At 38.2% G+C, this 18,920-nt stretch overlaps 1 protein-coding gene across 1 annotated transcript in view; it reads left to right on the top strand.

Moving 5' to 3' along the window:
- The window catches only part of myo1d (myosin 1D), an 86,504-nt gene that overhangs the window by 17,598 nt on the left and 49,986 nt on the right, over positions 1-18,920 (top strand). Inside the window, 9 exon segments of the mRNA XM_073866506.1 lie at positions 2,454-2,619; positions 2,796-2,849; positions 3,150-3,245; positions 5,956-6,072; positions 6,233-6,436; positions 6,704-6,849; positions 6,943-7,057; positions 7,193-7,363; positions 12,630-12,702. Of these exon segments, the coding sequence (XP_073722607.1) occupies positions 2,454-2,619; positions 2,796-2,849; positions 3,150-3,245; positions 5,956-6,072; positions 6,233-6,436; positions 6,704-6,849; positions 6,943-7,057; positions 7,193-7,363; positions 12,630-12,702 (1,142 nt within the window).

Raw genomic sequence — 18,920 nt, 5'->3', positions numbered from 1 at the left:
CGTCAGAATGAGAGTATAGTCCTAGCCATATCTGCCTTGAAAATCACAACTTTTAATTTTCTGTCGGTCTTAGTACACGATGTAACTACAGAAGAGTCAAGTTTTAAATATTGAAACTCTTATTTTTTAGTGCGATGCTAATGGTCTAATCAGATTCAATGGATTATGCTAAGCTATGCTAAAAGTGTTAGCGCCAGACCCAGAAATCAGCTGAATGGATTCCAAAACGGTAAAAATCAAATGTTTAACTCCAGGGAGCTGGAAAATTTGTATATTTTCAAAAAAAGTGTCCCTTTAATAATCACACATTTCTAAATATTTGAAATAACAGAGAAGAACAGATTGCCTTTATTAATGTAAAATTATATAAATCAAGTTTTATATGTAGTCTTTACAGAGATGGGGGACTCGAGTCATATGACTTGACTCGAGTCAAATTTAAGTCGCAAATTTGAGACTTGCTTGACAAATATTAAAAAAGACTCGACTTGACTTTGACTTGACATTCATGACTCGAGACTTGACTCGGACTTGAGTTAAATGACTCGAAATAACAGAATAATATTAACATAAAACATAATGGTAACGCTTTATTTTACAGTGTCTTTGTTACACATGCTACATGTAATTATTATAGTAGTAACAGTTAAGTATGCATAATTACATGCAACTAACCCTAAACCAAACCCTAATCCTAACCCCAACCCTCTAGTAAGTACATGTTGTTAATAATTATTACTTAGTACTTAAATGTATAATTACAATGTAACAGTGATGCCGTAAAATAAAGTGTGACCAACATAACTTATAATACTAAAACAGTGACAAGAAAATGTTTTCTGATAAATACACACTTTTATTTAATAAAGGTTTTTATTGCTTATTTTAGAATATTCAGCCATTATACGGTCGTTGCAGTCTCATAGTCCATAACTAATGTAGATTTAACTTTGTTTAATATATACATTTAGTTAAATCATCAAACATCTGTATGACTTGCCTGTGGCTTGCTTGACTCAAGCTACGACTTGACTTGAATTGCTTGACATAAAGCAGTGACTTGACTTGACTTGACTCTCACAAAAATGACTCGGACTTGCTTAAGACTTGAAGGTTAAGACTTGAGACTTACTTGTGACTTGCACATGTGTGACTTACTCACACCTCTGAGTCTTTATGTGAAAGAACTGAAATATAAAATAGTGCTGGTCACACTAATAAAAATATGATGGTTCAGAATCAGGACAAGAGTGATGAATAAATAATAAAACTTAATTGGTTCCACATTTTATTTCTTTTTTATCTGTATTGCTTGAGAAATATAACATCTGAAATAAGAATATATAGGGCATTTCATGTTAGCTTAATCATAAAGCTTTTTATATTGCTTTATAATGCAAAGGAGCCTTCAAATGAGTGACCGCTATCTAACATTGCATAGTGCTTTGTCTTATCACCCCACCATGTGCTTTGGCCTCTGTAGATATGGTTTCTCTCCCTGATAAAGGTCGCTGGTTGAAAATGAATACTGAACTGTATACTGAAATGTTGTGACAACTTGTAAAAGTTTGTTGAATAATCGGTCATTTCATTCTACTCACCATTGACACTGAGGTGTGATTTCTATATTTATCATGTTTGTCTGAATAGAAAAACAACTTTGTCGCTTCTCTCGCAAAGTCAAGCCGAAACACAAAGCTATCCCTCAATTACGTATATAGCCATCCCATAGGAAGAAAAAAACAATGACACCTCTTTTAAATCATTTTCACGACTACAAATCGGGCTTTAGTGTGACCTCTCTTGGCTCTAAACACATCTTGAGCGTTTTTGAGCAGAATTAAGTAAAAAGACAAATTTTTTAAAATGAGAAATTAGGATTTAATTTTATTTAGGTTTAGGAGATCCTGCAGTTTCCTGCTATGTCTCAAGTGGAAGGGGTGTTTACCCTAAAAACCTGACACATCAGTTTACATTTTATACAGTTTTTAATACTATATACACATTTCATGTGTTTTCTGGATTTATTCTATTAAAGAGACTGAGAAACAATTATATATGTCCACTATAACATTGTAACAAATCTAATTCTGGCATGGAGGTCTAAAACTTTTGCACAGTAGTGTACATAGGTACATAGATGCCTGTATGAATGTAAAGAGCCATTGCTAAGCATTCTGTGGCCTGACCCATGCGGCAGAACCCTTAAATCATCTTCCTCAAAACCATTCTAAACACTATGCTGGGATACCGCATGGTGATACAGTATCCACTAAAATATCCTAAAATGACCATACAGGCTCATAAAAGCTTTATATAAAGATTTGCCTTTTTGTTTTAACATCATATGTCGCCACCAATCAGATCTTTTAGCCTCATATTGAAATAGACACAAGTTCAGCTGTTGTGGTGAATGAGTACTGTAGAGATGAAAAGAGTCTGTGTTTATACAGGGTGAAAAACATGCTGCTAAAATCCAACTGTGTCCTGGAGGCTTTTGGGAACGCCAAGACCAACCGCAATGATAACTCCAGCCGATTTGGCAAATACATGGATATCAACTTTGATTTTAAAGGAGACCCCATTGGCGGCCATATCAACAACTACCTGCTTGAGAAGGTAGGGGGCAGTAATGATAAGACAAAGCAGCATAAAACTGGTTATCTCTCATTTTGTTTGTTAGTGGCGTTTGCTAAGGTTTACTAGTTTAAGTTTTTTTTAAATCACATCTAAAGTGACTACAGATGTTTCATTTACATGATCATTTACACATCCTATTTTAATTTTTCTCTTAGTCCCGAGTCATCTTCCAGCAGGAAGGAGAGAGAAGTTTTCACTCTTTCTACCAGGTAAGTAATCTGCTTGTTAGAAGTGAAAATACTTCCTTATTTTGTTTCAACAGCCGTTCTGTTTTTCTACTATAGCCTATAATTATTTATACCAGACAGACGGTGTGGTTATAATTATAGAGTAAAATAGTTTCATTTTATCACTTTTATTATTATCCCTGAAGTGTAGTATCTTGTCTGCCTGTTAATGTCATACAGACCATTATTACACAGACTGTACTTTGCATGCTCCTCCATATCAGCTTTGAAGAAATGTTCCGTTGGGGAAAGTTAAAAGTGTTTTTTAATGTATTTTTTCAGCTGGTAAAAGGAGCTCCGGACACTCTGCTGCGGTCACTGCACATTCAAAAAGATCCCACAGCGTACAACTACATAAAAGTCGGAGGCCATATAAGGGTATTGCATCATGACCAAATTAAGACCATTGTGGGGCGTATGCCACGTTTAATGTTGTATGGATATTTATAAAGATAATAACGGATCTGAGAACATTCTTTGAGATTGTAGAAAAGAAAACCTTGGCAGACACAATCAGAAGCGGTAGCATTACTGTAGCTGTTATGTGAATATCATTATATATGTACTTTTAGAGGTGTTGTAGGTTAAAATGTGGACTCTTGAAGTATAAAAGTAATCATTTGCTGCTGATTTTTGTAATGTGCAATAAAAAAAACTATTTTAGGTTGCCATTTCCATGTAAGATGAAAAGGCAAGTATAGTTTAATATGACTCATATACCCAAGGTGGTCATTCGGCACGGTGCGAAGCGGAGTGCCATTTTCATGCATTATTTTAAAATAATTCAAAGGACTGCTTATACATGTACCACAGTTACCACCGACATTGCTAAGACATTGCTCTGGTTGTTATTTTAAGACATTTGAAAGGTCAGGTGTGCGTTTATTGCAAAATAATGCATACCCATGGAACATTTCTCAACCAATCAAAATAAAGCATTCAGCAGCGCTATTGTATAAATTGGTTTAATAGATTATAGTCTATTTATTAGGACAAAAAAAATGCAATAATACTATGGGGTGGTTTCCCGGACAGAGCTTTTTCTAGTCCCATACTAAAATGCATGTTTGAGCTGCCTTAATTTCAAAACACCTTGTACTGACATATCTTAAAGGGTGCATTTCACAATTTCACAAAATTTTTTAAGATGTCAAATAATTATTTGGTGTCCCCAGAGTACGTATGTGAAGTTTTAGCTCAAAATGCCCCACAGATAATTTATTCTAGCATAGAATTGTTAAAATTGCCACTTTGTAGATGTGAGCAAAAATTTGCTATTTTTGGTTGTGTCCTTTAAAATGCAAATGAGTTGATCTCTGCACTTAACTGGCAGTGCCGTGGTTGAATAGTGCAGATTAAGGGGCGGTATTATTATAAGAAGTCGATGAGCTATTTTTAACATGCTTGCAGAGAATGGTTACCCAAAACTAAGTTACTGGGTTGTTCTTTATCACATTTTCTATGTTGATAGAAGCACTGGGGACCCAATTATAGCACTTAAGCATGAAAAAAGTCTGATTTTCATGAAATGTCCGCTTTAACATATATCAGTGCTATTTTTTGTCTCCGGATCAACACAAATATTGTTTTTTGTAAGGTTTGTTTGTAAAAACTACTTCAATGTCCTAATGTAACTAAGGCCTAATGCTGAATTAATCTAAACTCTGTCCGGGAAATCATTCATATATGTTCTATTCTGCATACTTTGTATTTAATCATGTTCTCATTTTCTGTCCTTTTCACGTAAAGCTGCTTTTAACTCTTTCCTCGCCATTGACGAGTTATCTCGTCAATCCGCAATACCATTATTATCCACCAGGTGTATGTCCGTGTAAGGATGAGGATGCCTCTGAATCTGATCTCTATCAGAAGTCCTTTACAAAAATAGAAATATCTCAGCTTTTTGCTCAAAATTTGGTGTTTGGTAATAAAAAGAGAACTAATGAAGGTAAGACGAAACTTCTTTTTGAAAGCATAGGGTTTGTTCTTTCATTTAATATATTGTATGTTTATATATTTAAAGAAGAACATTTTTTTCTGGGAGGCATTAAACTTTTGTAAAAATCATGAAAAATGCTGTCGGGGAAAGAGTTAAAAACAATGCAACAAAAAGCACTATATAAATAAATGTGACTTGACTAGATTTTAAATCAGTGACTACGGGTGTAATTTTCCCATATGCCTGTTGATTCAGGGTGGAAGATTACTCAGCGATTTTCCATTGCCTCTGCAGGGAGCTTAATGAGTGGAAGCGAAAACAAATTTATAGCAACAAACAAGGTTTCGTCATGGAACAGACCGAGCTAACAGAGCTAACAGACATCCTGGAGCGAACTTTTGATGCCAGTTCTCAAGTCTTTTAAAAGTGCACATGCAGGCCTAACCTCACACTCCATCTAGCACGACAGCGGGTGCAAAAGGTTCCTGCTGTATGAAATCAGTGTTTCTCTGCAGGAACTGTTAGAGATCAACGTGCCAGAATAATTAGCAGCTTTAGCTTCGCTCTCCAGTTTTTGAAGATCAGAGTTTTTGCTGCATATGCAGTTTTTAGGTTTTAATTGCTTGGCTGTAAATTTAATGTAAAGTAGGATTAAAGGGATAGTTCACCCAAAAATGAAAATTGTTTCATCGTTTACTTTCATGTTGCTTTAAACCTGTTTGAGTTTCTTTATTTTTTTTAAGCAAGATAGAATAAATTTTGATAATAATGGTAAGCACACAGTTAATGGTACCCAATGACTTCCGTAGTTTGTCTTCTTATGAAAGTCAATGGGGACCGTCAACTGTGTGGTTACCATCATTTATCTAAATATCTTTTGTGTTTAACAGAATAAAGAAACATATGCAGTTCATCATGGACAACATGAAGAATAAATGATGACATCATTTTCATTTTTGGGTGAACTATCACTTTAATGACCAGGATTTCAAAAGAGTTAATTTACCTGAAAAGTTAAATGTAGGGGTCCACATTTGGGTTATGACCAGCAACATGAAGGGGATGTTTTAAGCAGAATGCTAATACTATCAGCATGTGCTTTTGTATATATAACCAAAACTCACCCGTTTTCCCTTTTCACTTTTACAGTCATCTATAAATGACAATGCTGATTTTAAAGCTGTTGCTGATGCCATGAAGGTGATCGGCTTCACTGCAGACGAAATACAGACCGTCTACAAGATCCTGGCTACTATCTTGCATCTGGTTTGATATTTCCTGTGTTTGTTGACATGTCATGCTTGAGGACTTTTGGGAGATTTAGTTCCCATTGGGTCATAAGTGGAAAATGTATCAACTATTGCTTTATTCTAAAAGTCTTGTTTAGGTGCTTTACTAAATAATGTGCAATGTATTCTTTGTCCAGGGGAATCTGAAGTTTGGATGCGATGGAGATGTGACTCTCATCGAAAACTCTAAGCTAGTATCGGTGCTGGGTGAATTGCTGTCCACCAAAGATGAGAATGTGGAGAAGGCCCTGCTGTACCGCACTGTGGCCACTGGTCGTGATGTCATTGACAAACAGCACACTGATAAAGAGGCCAGTTATGGTCGTGATGCCTTGGCCAAGGTATAAATAGAGACTTGAATATGCATTGTAATCTCAGACATTTGTGCCGAAGTCTGATTCAAATAAAACTGATTGTTTTGATCCAGTTTATTGATAATGGCACATGCATATATGCACAAAAGAGAGATTAAACTAGTTATTCAACTTTTTTGTAGCCTTTTTGAGACAAGTTGTGATATCTGACATGTACCTGTAGTAGGGAAATTGTATTTGTGGCATTCCTAAAAAATGGACTAAGCTAATTCTCTTTCCTTTTGTCCCTGACAGGCCATTTACGAGCGTCTTTTCTGTTGGATTGTGGGAAGAATAAATGACGTCATTGAGGTAAAAAACTATGATGCTCGGGTTCATGGAAAAAATACCGTAATTGGAGTCCTGGACATCTACGGCTTTGAAATCTTTCAAAACAACAGGTGAGAGCGCATACCATGTTTTTAACTTTTTATTAGCCATGTTATTCTGCACTATATTCAGTATACCTATTCTTATAACTTGTTTTTGTTCAGCTTTGAACAGTTTTGTATAAATTACTGCAATGAAAAACTGCAACAGCTCTTCATTCAGTTGGTGTTGAAACAAGAGCAAGAGGAATATCAGAGAGAGGGAATCCCCTGGAAACACGTGGGTTTTATTCTATGATTTCAGAATTATTTCCCAACTTCTCTACTTATATTTCTTGTAATACTACAAAAAAAAAACAATGGTTCAACTTTTATAACAACTGTAGTAAAACTGTATTTGTGTTTTTGGAAACACATCGACTACTTTAACAATCAGATCATCGTGGATCTGGTGGAACAACAACATAAGGGCATTTTTTCTGTTCTGGATGAGGCGTGTATGAATGTGGGCAAAGTAACAGATGAGATGTTCCTGCAAGCGCTCAATGGCAAGCTGGCAAAGCATGCGCACTTCACCAGCCGCACGGTACTGAAACTAAAAATATTTTTAAATCATTAATGTGCAAAAAGTTATAGCTTTAAATGGTTAGTTCACCCAAAAATGAAGATAATGTCATTAATGACTCACCCTCATGTCGTTCCCAACTCGGAAGACCTCCGTTTATCTTCGTATCACAGTTTAAGATGTTTTAGATTTAGTCCAAGAGCTTTCTGACCCTCCATTGAAAATCTATTTACGGTTTACTGTCCATGTCCAGAAAGCTTATAAAAATATCATCAAAGTTTTTTAGAATGTGTTAAAGCATCAAAAATACATTTTGGTCCAAAAATAACAAAAATTACGACTTTATTCAGCATTGTCTTCTATTCCGTGTCTATTGTCTGTGTGACTGCAGTGACGCAGATGACGTATGACGCGGCTGACGTGTTATCTGGTGCGCCCCAGCTGTTTTTTTGTGCGCCCAAGCTTCGTTTACCGTCTGAGGGGGACGCATGCTGTAAGTTTGAAAAAAAAAACTTTGCAAACATGTCTGAGGATAACACGTGATCCACGTCACTGCAGTCACGTGACTTTAGTCTCGTGCACGCACGCGGTTCACAACAGAACCGGAAGAGAAGACAATGCTGAATAATTTTTGTTATTTTTGGACCAAAATGCATTTTTCGATGCTTCAACACATTCTAACTGACCCACTGTTGTCACATGGACTACTTTGATGATGTTTTTATTACCTTTCTGGACATGGACAGTATACCATACGTAGATTTTCAATGAAGCGTCAACAAGCTCTCGGACTAAATCTAAAACATCTTAAACTGTGTTCTGAAGGTGAACGGAGGTCTTACGAGTTTGGAACGACATAAGGGTGAGTCATTAATGACATTATTTCCATTTTTGGATGAACTATCCCTTTAACATTTAGCAGTCTGCTAGAATGAGTGAGATGCTGAAAATTAGGGCTATGAGGTCTTCTTATTGCCAGTGGCAATGGAGATCAGGTTGAGCGCATGGCATTATGGGAATCCACTGCAAGATGCTGTGCACATTTTGGCAAAATGAGATTGCATTTTAGTGTTCTAAAAATGCAGAGATTTCTACATGTGTGCACAATGTTACACACAATTTTTTGTTGGTATGCTACAATATTTGAAAGTATCCCCTTAATCAGGGGTGGGCAACTCCTGGGGCCTTATGTATAAAGCGTGCGCACGCACAAAATGGGGCTGGAAATGTGCGTACGTCACTTCCCACGCAAAGGTTGTGATTTATAAAAAAACAAACTTGATGGGAGAATGGGTATTAGGATGATTCATGTACGCACACTTGCAGGTGATCTGTGATTTATAAAGGGAACATTGCTTTGTTTTAGAAGTCTTCATAATTTTTGGTGTATGCCATTTTTGGCTTTTGTGCGTACGTAGACTTTTAGTAAGGATCCTACGCACAGTTTTATACATGAGGCCCTTGGTCCTGAGGGCCAGTGTCCCTGCAGAGTTTAGCTCCAACCCCAATCAAACACAGCTGAAAAATCTAATTGAAGTCTTCAGGACTGTTTGGAAATGACATTCAGGTGTGTTCGATTAAGGTTGATGCCAAACTCTGCAGGACTGTGGCCCTCGATGCCCACCCCTGCCCTTAATAGTTGCTTCATTGCATTACACTGTATCAACACAAGGGGGCAATAACAGACATTGAAAAAAATAATTTTTCTTTACTGAGCCTGGTGATGTCACTGTTAACCAATGGAAGCTAGTGAGACTGTTGTCTCCCAGTCTTGACAAAAAAGTGAGAAAGAGAGTGATGGATAGAGACAGTCCGAGACAAAGATAGAAAAAGGCAGTGCTTTTAAAATAAAGATAAAATAAAGTGTAAGACTCGTAAACATATAACCCAGCTTAAACTACAGACAGACCTAATATATTGGTCTGCATAGAACAAGTAGGTATGACTTTATCTAACTGGGCTCAGAATCTGCCCTCGGCTTGGCATACACATGCCGCATTCACATGGAAGGGTGGGTGGGTGAGAGAGAAGTGCAGGCGTAGTCAACCCCTCGATAATTCCTCCGTGTCACACAGTTTGAATAATCAAAAGTCTCCCTGGATGCAGGAATAATAAGTGTCCTTCTGAGCTCATTTGTAATGCAGAGGATTACTCCTCAGTGTGGCAGGATCTCAGGTCTGTTAGCTCAGCAGAGATAAATGATGTGCCCTTCCTGCCCTTCCCCTGCTGTGAGTGAATGCAAACATGTACAAATCTGCACGTGGATTTGTTTTTAAACGATATGTAACTAGCATGTGATTGATAAAGCTTTTAGTTTATGCAATTTCTTGACTATGTGGCCGAATCACGTGTAGTATGACAGCATGTTGTCATAAAATGAGCTTTGTGTGTCTTGAGTGAAATAACAATATTTTCCCCTTCCTTCATTTATACCTTGTAAGCCAATACAATTAGAAGGCGTGTACAGTAATTATGTGTAGTAAACTCCCAATGCTTGACAGCTGATCAAAATGGTTGAGCGAGAAATTAACAGGAAAACTGTATGACAGAGAAATCTTTCTTATATATTTAAATGTTTGTGTGTGCCATGAATGTGTCACATCAGACTGTATCACTTTCTTTCACAGCCACCTCGCAGATGTTTCCAGTCTTGTTTATGGTGATAGACATCCTTTCTGAAAGACGTGACATATGCAAACCGCTTTCACTACATAATTAATGACTGCTTGTTAAAAATCTGTGGCTAAGAGTCTCGTGCGAATTCCTTGCTCACAGTTCTACCCTATTTTGTCTGCAGTTTCTGTTTAAAAGGAAAGGTTTTTGCCCTTGGTTGATTTCAAGTAGCTCTGTGGACAAGATAAACTGTGGCAGTGTCTTCCCTGCAGTTATTTATTTATTTATTTTTAACTTGGGCCTGACAGGAAACATGGATCCTGATCTGTCTGAAGCTGAATTGGCCGTAGAGCAAAACATACACACACAGGCCATGTTTCCATCACACAGATTTTAGCGCATTTTGAAGTATCGCATCAAAAACGTATGATGGAAACGGCAAATTTTGAATAAAAATCCCGTAATTCGCACTTAAAGGGACATTACACTTTTTTGATTATATGCTCATTTTCCAGCTCCCATAGCTTAGCACAATCCATTGAATCTGGTTAGTCCATTAGCATTGCACTAAAAAATAACCAAAGAGTTTTCATCGTGTACTAAGACCGACGGAAAATTAAAAGTTGCGATTTTCTAGGCAGATATGACTAGGAACTATACTCTCAAACTGGGGTAATAATCAAGGACTTTGCTGCCGTACCATGGATGCAGTTATTTTATTTTAATATAACAGCTTCAAAGTTATTTCGGTGGTAAACAAAGTCATAGTATGGCGAATCATCTTCCTGTTGAAGCACGGGGAAGAAGCCGCTAGAAAAACCAGCAATGCAAGCTTGAGAGGAGCGACCCTGACAAATCTCGTGAGAATCACGACTTGCTTTACGGCAACGACGCCACACGTTAGGCTTGTTCGACTTCGTGCGGCGCTGCAAGAACTGATAGAAGGATGACGTCAAAGTGCCGTCTCGGATCATTCTCGCGGTACTCTGACGTCATCCGGCTGTCGGTTCTTGCAGCGCCGCATGAAGTCGAACAAGCCTGTAAACAACAACTGCACGCACGAATTTGAGACGTGATGGAAACGTTAAGAAAGCGCATTCGGAAGAGAGTAGGAAAAGAGAATCTGACCGCGTTAGGAACCGGACAAGAGTCCCACTCGGTCAGGCTTTTACTCGTTGGCGTGAGCTAAAAGACAGCACTGGATGCAACAGGGATGCTGATCTGGCGATCTTGTTGATGGACTAATAAGTAAATCTCTTATTTGTAAACTTTTGCGCTTGCTTGTAGTATGTCATGCGATTATCATGACAACAGTTGTCAATATCTCACATAATTATCAGGACATAAATAAGCCTAGAAGTTGTAAATAGTGTAAACATGAACAATTTGCAAACTATTATGATAAATAGCAATAATCATGTATAGTGACATTATAACGACCAATGTTATGAAATAATGCAACATACACAATTAACTTTGTCATGGCATTTTGTAATGTTGACATTACAATAAAAAAACACAAATGAAATGATACAGTAGACAGTTTACTTGTGATTTAGCTGCAATCGTGTAAAAATGTTATAAGCCAGCAAACGCGGTAGGCTACTTTATTATTATATGCACTCTACACTTGGAATAAACTTCTTATTATCCTATTACCATCATCAGTAGTTTAGTAGACTATGCAGTAGCCTAATATTTGTATGAAATTGTGAAACATTACCTGGTCATTATTTTCGTAGGTGTACAGAGTGGGGGTGGGAAATTACGACAGTTGCAAGTATTCCCCAGCGACTCTAGGGGTCGCTGTTTGACAAAATGGAAAATGCATAAAGCGCCTTTAAGCAGCAGCCGAAAATAGACCCCTTTGTAACTTTCAATGGCAGGGGACTGTGTAATATCATTGCGCCTCCTGCAGCCATGTTACGGCAGCAAAGTCCTTGATTATTACACCAGAATGAGAGTATAGTTCCTAGCCATATCGGCCTAGAAAATCGCAACTTTTATTTTTTTGTCGGTCTTAGCACACGTAACTACTGAAGAGTCAAGTTTTAAATAGGAAAAATATCAAAACTCTTTGGCTATTTTTAGCGCAATGCTAATGGTCTAATCAGATTCAATGGATTGTGCTAAGCTATGCTAAAAGTGCTAGCGCCAGACTCGGAGATCAGCTGAATTGATTCCAAAACGGTAAGAATCAAATTTTTACCCCTAGGGGAGCTGGAAAATGAGCATATTTTCAAAAAAAAGTGGAACGTCCCTTTAATTCTTTACTTAATGCAGTTGGGTCACCTCCACTTTTCTTAGTGTTTATATGATGTCCACTGTATCTAGGATAAAAGCATCAGACAGAATTCTTCGTCCAGCCTAGAGCTGCCAAATTCATTGCCACTTTCACCTTCTCAGTTTGCTTTATCGGTTTGTTTACTTCTTCCTCCATGTGCCTTCCAGGCAGTTTGTGCTCCCCACAACCTTTCTGCACCCTTAAAATGGCTTTGATCCCTCCAGATGTGTTATAAAAATGCCTCTTTCCCCATCAGATCTTAATTACTGTTATTTGCTGACATGGGCGTCTGTGTTCGCCATCTAACATTACGCGTCGGGGGCTTCGCCTCTCACTCGTTTCTTTGATCACTCTTACTTCCACTTTTTTCCCTTTCTCTGCACGTGCCAGATGCAGGTGTGGCCATGTGAGCGCGTGGTGCTACCACGAGAGCCCACAAGTGCCTGGTCGCGTATAGACGATGGCAAGCTCATTATTTCGTCAAGCTTTCCTGCTCTCGTTGCAGGGGGACTTTTAGGATGAAGCAACCAGCCAATTAGCTTTTTGCGTTGAAGAGCCCCGCTTGCCTTCTGTGGCCTTTTGGTTCAGAGAACTGTTCATTAAGAAGAGATCATGACTCGTTTTCATGCCAGTGGAAGTAATTGTGTTGTTTTTATGCTTATGTGTGAAGTGCTGAAACATGTTTAGCACGCATGTAACCAGATAATTGCTGGATGGAAACTCAGTGCGAAGTATTTTACTATCGTCATTGTATTTTGATTGGATGGCTTTTTTTAAAGAACTGCGTAATTTAGTGTGTTTACATGCGCATTCTTACACCAATTATGCTTAATAACCTGATCATATGTAAGCTCATGTAAACATCATAGAGTAAGTTGTGTTCATTTATTTTCTCAACTGTGCAGCTGTGTGCACATGTCAGTTTACAGTTACTAAAGGCTCCACAATATAAATCTTTTTTTGTTGAACATTTTATAACATATGTAAATCCATTTCTTGTTGGCTAGTACACTGAACTGTATAGACCGAAGAGTGGGCTACAGCAGTACCCCACAGAACAGGTCAAGCGTTATAACGCTGTGCTCAAAGTTCAGACAGTTCCAACTTTGACCCCATTTGCAGCTGACCTTTCGAAGCATTGACTTTTTCGGTCATTTCACATGAAATATGGACAGGCTAAACTTCACAACTGACAAGATTGTTAGCTTAATACATAAACATTTCTGTTTGGTACTACAAAAATTATAACTAAGTAAAAAAAAACAGCTGAACAGATTATGAAAGCCATAAGTGTAAAAAAACATGATTGAAAAGTTATCGCCATACTGCCATAAATAAAATTGGCACTTACATCTGTTTTACATTAATATGCAATGTAAAACGTAATATGTTCAAAATATTAATAGTTTTCTCTTACAAACATGTTGTGCTTCAGAAGACGTATATTAACCATCATTTGGATTACTTTAATGATGGATGTGCTTTGGCCCCCCTATTTGTTAATATAAAACTGTTTGTGTTTGAAATTCACTTTAATAACTAAAAGTCATATACATATGTGACCCTGGACCACAAAACCAGTTAAAAGTAGCACGGGTATATTTGTAGCAATAGCCAACAATATATTGTATGGATCACAATTATTGAATTTTTTTATGCCAAAAATCATTAGTGATATTAAAAAAGTAAAGATCAAGTTCCATGAAGATATTTCGTAATTTTCCTATTGTAAATATATCAGAAATGTATTTATCATTAGTAATGTTTGTTGCTGAGGACTTCGGTTCAGACCAGGCTCATAGGGAATGAGACATGGTCTGGGAACCACATGCTCATTTTCTCGTATTTGAGGCATGGTTTACGAAAGCCCAGAGCCGTTTATTGGGCACTACGAATGTCTATCAAATGCGTCTGTACGTAGCTCATAGTCAATCATTTTTAATTATACCAGATGACGTATGTAGAGCGACATAAATTCAAGTGTCAACAACTTTTATCAGGTATGTGTGCACACAGCTGAAAGCTATGCAACTAAACCGGTGCTGTATATTGATATTGAAAAGCAACACAAGTTTGTGGCACTCTGACAACCACAGTACAGGCATAATGACAATATGATATTAATAAATACCACGTACCATTTATAAGTTAAATGGACTTGCCTAGCAGGTTGGTCCTATAAATCTCTGTGGCTATCATCTCTTGCCATATCCAAACATCCTTCTTGGATATGAAATTGTTTAACGCCAAAAGTTGCTCTTTTTTTAAATAAACCTGCATTCAAAACTACGTAGAACACTGTCTAAGGCTGCATCTAAAAGTAACTTCGCGTCTGCTGCCGTGTTGGATAAACAAAACTGGTTCGGTGTGTCGCATAGACGTCATCATCGTCTTGCTGCCCCTCCCCGTTCTGTGATTGGTTCCCTATTTCAGGGAAGAAATTAGTCCATGGTTTCCATGCTAGACTTGCAGCGTGAATAAATTTGCGCGCAAGGCAGCATGGGGAAACCCAGGCTAGTCAGACAACTTTCAAGGTGATTTTCTCAATATTTTGCACCCTCAGGTTCCAGATTTTCAAATAGTTGAATCTCTGACAAAAATTACAAACTTATTAATTTAGCTTTCATTTGATGTATAATTCTCATTTTCCAAAAATTGACCCGGGTTTAGGGTCACATACACAATATAATGAATTAAGCTGGGTTTTCACAGGCAGGGTCACATATGGGATGGCATAAGACAAATAATATAAGAATATATTTGGGAATTTTCATATGTGGCTGATCTATTCCTTCAGATACCTGGTGGCCATTGGCTCCAGTGATATGTGAATGGCAAGTTTGGGCTTGGTTGGCAGGTGCCATTTCTGCAGCCTGTGGTTATTGGTTGGTTTAATCAGCATACTGTGGTGAGAAGCGCAGGTGTTAGACAAGGCGTTGTGGTCCTGGGGGGGTGTGAATAGAACTAAGTGAAGGGAGACGGTTGAGACATCTGTGCGACCAGCAGGATCTAGGCTTGAACTTGTTTGTACAATCAAACATTTTATACCCCAGGACCTGGTAGAATCAGAGTCTATGTCAGTGGCGGCCGGTGACTTCTCTTCCGAGGGGCGCAAATTCAAAATATGTGTTCGGAGTGTCGTGTGTTGCTTGTCATGTCAAAATATGTGTTCGTTGCGTCATGTGAACCATGTGCATCATGTGTCTTGTCAAAATAGGTGCCTGCTTGCACATGCGTCACAATAATGTTTATGATTAAAGAGACGGTCACGTTCACAAAGTACTCACAAAACACTGACTTAACACTTAACTTTTATCATAAACCCTTTCGACGCGTGTGCACCAGGCACATATTTTGACAAGACGCATGATGCACATTGTTCACATGACACGCCGAACACATATTTTGACATGACGAGCTACACACGACACATAAAGTTTGGGTTGCCGATAATTGAAAGGGTGCTGGTTCGATCCACGTAAGCCACTTGGCTGTAGGTTGTTCCAGGTGTATTTGTGCATTCTCTGAGTTCTTTTGCTTTAAAAGGATGACTAAGCTTTTCTTCTTTGTTACCTGAAGCTTTGATTGTCAGAGTGTCCTACATTTCCAGATTCTTTGTCTCCGACCGCTTAGAGTCTTTTGATCTCCTGCCGTGACTCACCTTCATTTGCTATTTTTCATCCACGCTCCACTTTGTATAATGGCACATGATTAAGGATTACACAGACTTTTTATTTACACATTGTGGGTTTGCATGTGTGCCACTGGCCGTGACTAATTGAGATAGATTATATTTTTGGTGGAACCAGTAAGTGTGTTCAGAGGGCATTTTGAGGTACTGTCCAATATAACTGTAATGCTCTTCAATTATGTTGTTATGTAGGCATATGATTCAGATGTATAAATGAGGCATAATCCAATCTTCTTCCTTTCAAATATTCCATCAAATGGAATCTCAGTCATCCTTGCAATTTCAATCTGGAACTTGCTTGAGAACTTATCGACTTTTCGCTTTTACCCATCTGTCACTCCACCTCAGATGAAATGTTCCTCACTTCTTTTTCCTCTTACTCCCTGTTCAGTTTTCTTGCTTTGTGTCTCCCACCTCTTTCAATGAGGCTGTTAAGGAGGCATTTCTAAATTTGTTTGTCATAAACAAATGAGTATCTTCCACTCCAGTAACTGACGAGAGACGAATGACGTGAACTCCACTGCTTTGCTCTCATTGATAGTCGCTCCCAGTACCTATAGAGTAGTATTACATCCTTTATATCTCCGAAGAGTCTTTAGTTCAATCAAATTTTTAAAAGAAAGATTAGCTTTACCGATTCTTTCCGATAACGTACAAAAAAATTAAGGAGGAGGAGTTACTACCGCGGGAGGAGCGAGTACGAGTCATGCAACACTTTATACAGCACTGTTTAACTTATGATTCACTACATGTTCTTGTCATTTCTATAATATGCACGCGCCAACATTTCCAACGTAAGACAGAAGTCTTACTTACCGCATACAACTCATGACCCGGTTGGGACTTTTCAATGAAGTCCAGCGCATTAAACACACATGCAAAACTTGCGTTTCCATAAGGCTGGCTTTCTTCTTACATCCAAAAACACACTTCTTCTTTAGTGCCATTGTTGAGTTTTGAAATTAAACAAAGCTGTGTCGCATGATGTGATGGTTGTAAGTTCTAGCATCTCCCGCTGATTGACGGATGAGCGGGGTTTTCCGGGGTAAGTGCCCATATAAAGAAGTGCATAGAAACCCCTGAAACGTCAGCTGGAACTGTAATCGAAAAAACTTTCGAAACTTGTACGAACCCTGGCATTCGGCACAGAAATACTTTGTAACCTGCTTTTTTGATACTTTGCCTAAGTTTAGCATGAGGAAACCAACTCTTAAACTGTGTTAATAAGTCAGAATGCATGAAATACCATTGAACCCCCCTTTAACTTTTCTCAACTTTGTTACGTTGCTGGACATACCCACTTCCTGTTGCCAACGATCACTGTCGCTCGTGTCGCTGCTAGTGCTAGTTGCTGGCGATCTGAACGGTGGGTTAGGATCATTATGTCCGTCCTGCATCTGAAATGACATTAAAACCAAACAGAGACGCATAAAGTAGAACCAGACGCTTAATGGAGATGTTGACAAGTCAAGTGACACAAAAGCTCAAGTCACTGATTAGTAGGTCAAGTCAAGTCCAGTGTGTGGGTATGCGGTGGTTTGTGGCTGGAGGATCATTGTTCTAAGCAGCTTTAATTTGCAGGAACGGGTGTCTCTGTTCGTACAGTGCATGCGAGTCGTCCCTTTGATGTCGCTGCAGTGTTTTGTGAATGACAGTGATCTTATATAACCTCTCTAGCTGCCCTCATTCAGCAAGACAATCTGACCTTAATAACAGGGACTTTAAGTAACTTTCAACAATTGTTAAGTTACAAACATACAGATTTGGATTTGCTACTATGTAAATAAGCTCATGTACTCAGTAAAGAGTACATCATTTGAATCCATACTACATCACATTGTACACTTTCATAAATTAGTTACATATGGAAAGTGTGTTCACTTAGGCAGAGTGCCAACCAATTGTTTGCCAATAGGACATGTTTGTCTGAATAAACATTTTCAACATTGAGTTCTTGAAAACAAATAATAGCTTATCCGATCTATCTTTCATATGCTTAGATTTATTTACAGTAGATGCCTCTCACGTCCTCTTGGCTGTCTTTCTTTGGCTATATCATCTCTGAAAAAAGTCACACATTACCAAGTTATAAATCCTTCACACACACACACACACACACACACACACACACACTGACACACACACACTCTGGAGTTTGACCATGTTTTGTGGGGACATTCCAAGTAGACGTACATGAGTCATGTTTATGGTAATAACATTGTATTCTAAACTAGTTTCAAGATTATTCATGATTCCCCTAATACCTTGTGTGTAATTATTTGTATTCTCATACACTCACCTAACCATCACAGGAAACACCTTCTACTACTAATGCACATTTTCTAATTAAACCAATCATTCATGTTTGCAGTTTATCAATGCATTTAGGGGTGTGGTCCTCATGGGGACATCAGACAATGTCCCCTACAAACTGAATGTCAGAATGGAAAAAACACTGGTATTCCTATCTTTGTGCGTGGACATGATTGGTGCCCCACAACATGATAATTACTCAGGTTACTGGGATTTTCACACACACACACACACACACACACACACACACACACACACACACACACACACAAATGCAGCACACTTGTGTAATGCCTTGTTGATGCTAAATGCTCAGAGGAGAATGCGCCCAGAACTGATAGAACGAGCGCGTCGCACAGCATGCGCGTCTCTTTCTGTTACACGCGCCTAGCATTTGTGAAATAACATGCACAACCTTGAGCGCGCAAAAGATCGGCTTACAAACTTAGAAAAAGTAGCCAAGTCTTATACCGCTCAGATCAAGTGAAGTATTTTAAAAGGAAATAAATCTAAATTATTTTGCCCACATTTGCTCACCAAAATTGGGCACGGTATGAATGACTCATCATTGATGAGGGTTAATGAGTCTACTTTAGCTATTATTACATTCAGCTAACTACCAACTAACAGATATGGTGTAAACAGAATGAGAACTTACTGAATGGCTCTTCAAATGA

Source organism: Misgurnus anguillicaudatus, chromosome 4 (genome assembly GCF_027580225.2).
Source record: "Misgurnus anguillicaudatus chromosome 4, ASM2758022v2, whole genome shotgun sequence".
NCBI lineage: Eukaryota > Metazoa > Chordata > Actinopteri > Cypriniformes > Cobitidae > Misgurnus > Misgurnus anguillicaudatus.
Note: the sequence above shows the minus strand (reverse complement) of the source record. Positions and strands in the feature narration are given on the sequence as shown.